Source organism: Myotis brandtii, unplaced genomic scaffold (assembly GCF_000412655.1).
Source record: "Myotis brandtii unplaced genomic scaffold, ASM41265v1 scaffold79, whole genome shotgun sequence".
Taxonomy (NCBI): Eukaryota; Metazoa; Chordata; class Mammalia; order Chiroptera; family Vespertilionidae; genus Myotis; species Myotis brandtii.
Window position 1 is genome coordinate 2,527,081 of NW_005371173.1, and position 6,606 is coordinate 2,533,686.

At 51.6% G+C, this 6,606-nt stretch overlaps 1 protein-coding gene across 1 annotated transcript in view; it reads left to right on the top strand.

Moving 5' to 3' along the window:
* The window catches only part of LOC106724280 (striated muscle preferentially expressed protein kinase-like), a gene marked incomplete at its 3' end in the record, with an annotated part of 17,276 nt that overhangs the window by 3,875 nt on the left and 6,795 nt on the right, over positions 1-6,606 (top strand). The window contains exon 2 of the mRNA XM_014531005.1: positions 6-121. Within this exon, the coding sequence (XP_014386491.1) occupies positions 6-121 (116 nt within the window). The remainder of the gene's footprint in view (positions 1-5; positions 122-6,606) is intronic.

Consider the following 6,606-nt stretch of genomic DNA (forward strand, 5'->3'; position numbering starts at 1 on the left):
CCGAGCTGCCTGTGGCTGCGGAACTGCGGGCAGCAGGATGCCGGCAAGTACAGCTGCAGGGCCCAGAACGAGCGGGGCCAGGCCTGCTGCGAGGCCGTGGTCACAGTGCTGGAGGTCGGAGGTAATGGGGAGGGAGGGGCTGGGTGGGTGATCAGAGGTAGAGGACTGCCAGGGCCACGTGCATTCATCCAGACTTCTTCCCAGGTGCTTTGGCGTCTCAGCTGCACTGACCCAGAAGTGCCCACCAAGAGGAAAGTGCAGGGAAAGGGGTGTCAAGGTAGAGAAGCTCCCCACAGGAAGGTCAGAGGTCATGGGTCAGCAGTGGGTAAGCAAAGCCCGAGCCCCACTCAGGCCTCTCTGGGGATTCCATAGTGGACACCTTCATAGTTTCCCCGCAGCGAGAGGCCACCTGCAGAAAATCATCTTCATCAGCTCCAGTAACTTAGACTTGAGATTCCTGATCAGCTCCTGACAGGTGTGTGCACCCCTGGTCCAACTGCAATGTTGAGGGGATGGGTCAGAGCTCCTTGCAGTCTGTTGCTGGGGGAGGTTGGTATGCTCAGCACCAGGCTGGTCGGAAGAGGCCAGTGGGTGGATGAGTATGAATAAATGGGGTCCAGGGCAACAGGAGATAGGTCTGGGGGCTCCCAGGCATGTATGGAGGTGTGTGCCTGAGAACCTACATGTCAGCATGTGCTTGTGTGCATATGTGTGGGGGTTGTGGGCTGTGGAGCAGTCTGGTGGTACAAGCAGATGAGGGACAGAGGTTTGTGGAGTTGGTGTAGAAAGCCCATGGCCTGGACACACTAGCGGAGGTTTGGAGAGCGTGGAAAGGGAATGCTTAGGTGGGTGCCCGGGGCCCTGCCCCTCTTGTGTAGAGTGCTAGTCTTGTGTGTGAAGGGACCAAGGATGGTCCCAGGCAGGAGAGTGTCTGAGGCTGGGCTTGGTGCTCAGGGTCCTGTGGGTGTGTGTGCCTGACCAGGGCCCATTCTCCTTAGGTCCTTGTTGGGGCTTCCTTTTTGACCTTCTCTAGGCCAAAGGCAGAGCCTTAGGCTAACTGAGCCTTAAGAAACAGAATTCTGAGGAAATAGGCTGCAGTTAGGGGAGATGGCAACGAGCTTGGGGGAGGTCACTGAGTGTGTCTGGGCAGTTTCAAGAGTGAATTCTCACTCCAGCTGACTGGTGTCATGTAGGGGTACATCCTTGGGGGCTGAGGAGGAGGCATAGGGATATGGAGTGCCTTAGGAGCTGGAGGGAAAGAAGGTGCTAACGTGCAGCCATGGCAGGAGATGGAGCAGGGGCTCACCCTCCTTCTGTCAGCATCTTCTCTTTCCCTAGCTCCACCCTGCCCACCCTCCTACAGTCTTCAGTGACTAGTAGTTCCTTGGAGTTTCCTGAGGCCAAGCATGAGGCAGAGAAGGCCAAGGCTGGCTTCCTTGACTGGCCTTGTACTTGGCCAGGTACAGGCTTTCCCAGTCTGGAGTTAGAGAATGGGGCTCATCCTGGAAGAGCTTTGAGCTGGGGAGGGATCGGACTCCTTGGGGGATCTTAGCTCTCGTCCCCTAAGGGGATGGGAAACAGAACATAAATCGAAGGGCATGATAGATAGAGTGATGAGACTGCAGCTCAGGGAAAGGAAGTGCTGAGGAGCTTGGTGGTCACAAAGTTTGTTTAGAGCTGGAAAGAACCACAAGGAACTGAAGCTCCAGACGCCTCCTTTTACAGGTGGGGACACTGTGGTCCAGAGTGCAGGGAGATCTGCCCAAAGACATACAGCTAATTATGGCCACCCTGAATTAAGAACCCAGGTTTTCTCTCTGGAAGCTTTTTACTGCTCCAGGAGTTCTAGAGGAGGAAGAGAGTAAGCGAGGGGAGCTGTCCATTGTGTAGAGAGTAGCTCAGGCCTGGTCTTGAAGATGAGAGCCTCCTAGCCTGCCCTGGTCCCCCAAAGTAGGCAGAGTGATAGGGTACTAGAGCCCCTTTCCTTGGGGCAGGGTTGTCTTCTCAACCCCTCTGTCATCTGGGTGGCATGGCCAGCAGACTGAGCCCTGGCTGGCATATCTAGATGGAGGCCAGGGGGGATGGTCTCCAGGCTGTTCTGTTGGAACAGCATGTGGGAGAGGAAAGGACCCTGGGGGCAGTGGCACTGGACTTGGGGCCTTTAGACAGTAATGTTAAACAGGAAGAGGGTTGGGCTGCAGCAAGTCACATTTGAGAACTTTTCCCACCTGTGAAACCTTTAGCCCAAGAGCAGCTTTATAATTAATATTAATTGGTAATAATTTTTAGTAGTAACTTATAATAGTATGAATAGCTACTACGCTACTGTGTGGCAGGCAATATGCTGTCATATCGTTTGACATATCATTTAAGCCCCACGTAGCCCTGGGGAAACTGAGGCACAGAGGGATTAAGTGGCAGGTACTGCTGTACAGATAGCAGGTGGCAGAGCAGGGATGAAAGCCTTGGTTTGTTCCACTGCGAAGAAGAACCACGTACTTAACGACTACACCCCTCCCACATGATTTGGGGGAGGGAGGGGCTTTGCTTTGGTGATGTTGGGGGCTGACTAGGTGAGTCCGGCTTCTTTCTCTTCCTGTTGCCTCCTCACTCCCACCAGTCCCTGCCCAATGGCAAGTTCTGGTCAGGGGCAGCTGGGCAAGCAGCTCAGCATTGCTCAGACTTTCTCATGGAAAACGTTCTTGGTTAGGATCAACAGTGGGAGGACTTCAGGGCTCTCGAGGAAACCCAGCCAGGACCTGGATGCAGAGGGAAGGAGGCAGTTTCCTGGCTGGAACTGTTGTCTGGCTCAGCAAGATGGGGTTGATGCTGAGGTTCCTGGCACTCCTAAAGCCTGAACTGTTAGCTCAAGAATGGAGGGACAGTGCATGGCTTGGGGAGGCTGGGCCCTTGAGAAGACAAGTGGACTGAAGGATGGAAAGTTTGAAAGATGGGAAACAGAAGGTTGGGATTGAGGGCCTAGAAATAAGGAAAGAATAGGAACAGTGAAGATGGTAGAAATATAGAATCCTTAACATGTGTGAAGTACCTTATCTCATTTTATTTTTTAATTCCTTAGCCCAGGTTATTGTTATGTTATTACACATATAAGAAAACGGGGTTATAGAGGGAATTTACCCAAGGTCACATGGCTAGTAAGGTGGCAGAGCCAGATCTGAAAGCCAGGTCTCTGGGTCTAGGTCCACATTTCCTGTCAATATCCCAAAGTCATCTCCTGGCCCGTCTCCAAGACAGGCAGGCAGTCTTCTCCTTCAAAATCTCAGGTTCCCATCTGCATGTGCAAATCAAGTGACCAGAGTAAGTGCCACCCTCAAAGCTTGGGGCATGTAGCTGGAAGGGAAGGTCTGCACTAAAGGGCAGGGGGTAAGGAGGATCTGATGATGCTCACTGTTCAGCTGGAAGTTTCATAGCCAAGAAACCAGTGTCAATCGGAAGGGCCAAAGGTCAACAGATGGTAGTGAACCATGCAGGAGGTGGGGAATTTGAAGAGAGGTTAGGGACAGGGAGAAAGGGCCAGTTTATTTATTTTATTTTTTAAATATGTTTTTTTTAAAATTTATTTCAGAGAGAGGAAGGGAGTGAGATACAGAACTAGAAACATCAATGATGAGAATCATTGATTGGTTGCCTCCTGTACACCCTCCACTGCAGATCGAACCCATAACCTGAGCATGTGACCTGACCAAGAATCGAAACATAACCTTCTGGTTCATAGGTTGGTGCTCAACCACTGAGCCACACCAGCCAGGTGAGAAAGGGCCAGTTTAGACAAGGGAAAGGTGGGGAATGCACCAGAGCCTGCATTGAGGTATATTCTGCAGTTGTCATATTTTTCACCTGGAATTTGGAATGTCTGGATAAAAAGCCAGGAGGGAACCAGTATGGAGTTGGGGATAGGTATGGAGTGTCTCCATCCATGCATGCCAGGTCCTAATCAGGAGAGGAGGAGGGACCAGAGAGGAGCTCCTGAAGGAAAGAAAGAGAAGAGCAGAGAGAGCCGGAAACCAGCCTGAAGCAAGGCAGGTCCTTCCAAGCAGATCCTGAGTGGAATGTGAGATGGAAACTTCTCCAGCCATTTTTTGCAAAAGGTCTGGGTCAGGACAGAGAAGGGAGGAAGGCTGGATGAATGAGCTGCTGCAGGAAGATTTACTATCCCCATCCCCACCACCTCTTGTCCTCTCCACCTCCAGCTCTGTCATCCACTCACATGTTTATCAGGTGGCTACTGTGTGTCAGTCATTGTTCTCAGGATACATGAGTGTGGGGAGGGGGTAAAGCCCCAAACTCCTGTTCTCCTAGAGCAGTGGTTCTCAACCTTGGCTGCACATTAGAATCACCTGGGAATCTTTTTAAAATCCTGATTTCTGGGCCTCATCCTCTGGAAATTTTGTTTCTTTGTTATGGGGTGGGGCCACAACATTAGTAACAAAGAAACAGAATTTCCGGAGGATGAGGCCCAGAAATCAGGATTTTAAAACGATTCCCAGGTGATTCTAATGTGCAGCCAAGGTTGAGAACCACTGTCCTAGAGATGACACAGCATTCAATAAACATAACAAATAAGCAAAAATTATACAGTATGCTAGAAATACAGAGCTCATAAGGTTTCAAGCTCAGGGTAAGTGAAAGAAGGGAAAGGAGAAACTGAATCTAGGCATGAAAGAGAGGAGGCAAAGAGGAGGGTAGTGAGGCAGGGCATGATGACAGGGGTTTTCTCTGGTAGGGGAAATGCTGGCAGTGCAGAAATTAGAAGTCTGGGTTTGGGAAATGAGAGGGGGGCACAGCAGTACAGCCATGGAGGAAATATGGGGCAATATTGGATCTACCCTGCAAGCATGCCCCAGGTCAACCTTGTGGGGGTGAACAGAGCAGGCCCAGAGCAGGAACACAGAATCCCACAGGCCTCTGCTCAGCCCAGCTGTCCCGTCACTCACGCCCGTTGCCCATTGGTTATTTTTGCTATGGAATGTGCCAGCCCCTCGGATTCTCCTGGAGAACAGGGGCTCAGGTTACTCCCTCTCCTCACTCAGCTCCCCCATCTGTGAGTGGGTGTGTTTGGGGGTGGCAGGGAAAGGGCCTGTGGGTGGTCAGGGTCCTCTGGCTGGAAATGATATAGACACACATGTGTACCCTCTCCGCACAGGTCCCTGTGCATGTGTCTGCATGTAGAACATTTGCCTCTGGGTATCTGGGGAACTGGACCACTTGCATGTACCCAGAATGTACCAGACATGACTGTAAAGTAAAGGGGCCACAAGTAACTTCAGGGGCCAAGTGGAAACTGATCATGAGCAAGGTCCTGTTGTCAGCGGCTGAACTTGAGCATGCTTGCCCCCCCTAAAATATGTACTGTGCAGGCTGAACAAAACTCATCCTTTGGCTCTGTATTTATTTTGGACCCATGCTTTCAAGAAATAAAGTTAGGGAACCTATCAGTGTGTGAGTCTTTGTGGCATAGTGGTCACTAATTCCATCACAGTGTCTGGATTAGAGTCCCGATTCTACCAATTGTTGGCTGTGTGACCTTGGACAGGTAACCTCTCTGTGCCTCAGTCTTCCCCTTGTTGTGAGGATTTAGTGAATTTATTCATAGAAAGTGCTTAACACGCTAAGGTGCATACTAAGCATACAATAAGTGTTGATGATAATGACTCTGTAGTCACATCTCGGAAACCAGGACTGGCACTACTTGTGTATGCTGGGATGGAAATTTGGATCTGGGGGACACGTGGAGACACACAACCTGTGTGGCTTTGGCTAAGTGACAGGCTTTTCTGAGCCTTAGCCTTGTAGGTTAAATGAAGCCAGTTAACGCTCATAAAGATTTCAAGCTCATAGGGTTGTCGTGAATGAGGTAGCATTTATAAAGTGCCTGGCACTTGGTAGATGGTTAAGAAAGTTACAGTAATTGGGTGGAAAGTAGAGTTTTGTGTAGGCAAAGTGTGCATAATGCTATGGGAGAACTAAGAAAGTTTGGTGAGTACGCTCACCTGTGAGTGAGAAGATGGGTCCTATTTGTGAATAATTAGGAGAGCTTCTTGGCACCTTAGCTTGCGTGTGTGTGTGTGTGTGTGTGTGTGTGTGTGTGTGTGGAGGGGGGTGTGCAGGGATAGAGTACCTACCATCAAGAAACTCAAGAGCCCTCTCTGGGCTTTCCTGAGAAGCCTGTGGGTGTTTACAGCTGGGGCCATGTCAGCACGGAGCCCCCAGCCACGAGGAGCCTTGTCCTGTGTACGACCTAGGCGCCCTCACCAGCGCTGTGGCCTGCAGCATACTCGGCCACCAGCGAGTTGGGTACCGCCTGGCACAGGTCCGTGTGCGCATGTTTGTAGAGTGAGCAAGTCGAGATGCGCTGACCTTCCGGAGCCGTCCCGCGGGAAGCGGAAGGAGGTGGCGTGGAGGTTGCGTAGGGCTGCCAATGAGAGCGTGGCCCGATCTCTTGTGGGGGCCACTGCACCCCTTTCTGTGCCTCAGTTTCCCCATGTGTCCAGGGCCCGGGAGGCAGATGCGGGATGGGGGTGCGGGAGCGCAGGTGATAGCCGTCCCAGGAGACGCAGGGGTGCAGGCCAGGGAAGGGGCGCCGGG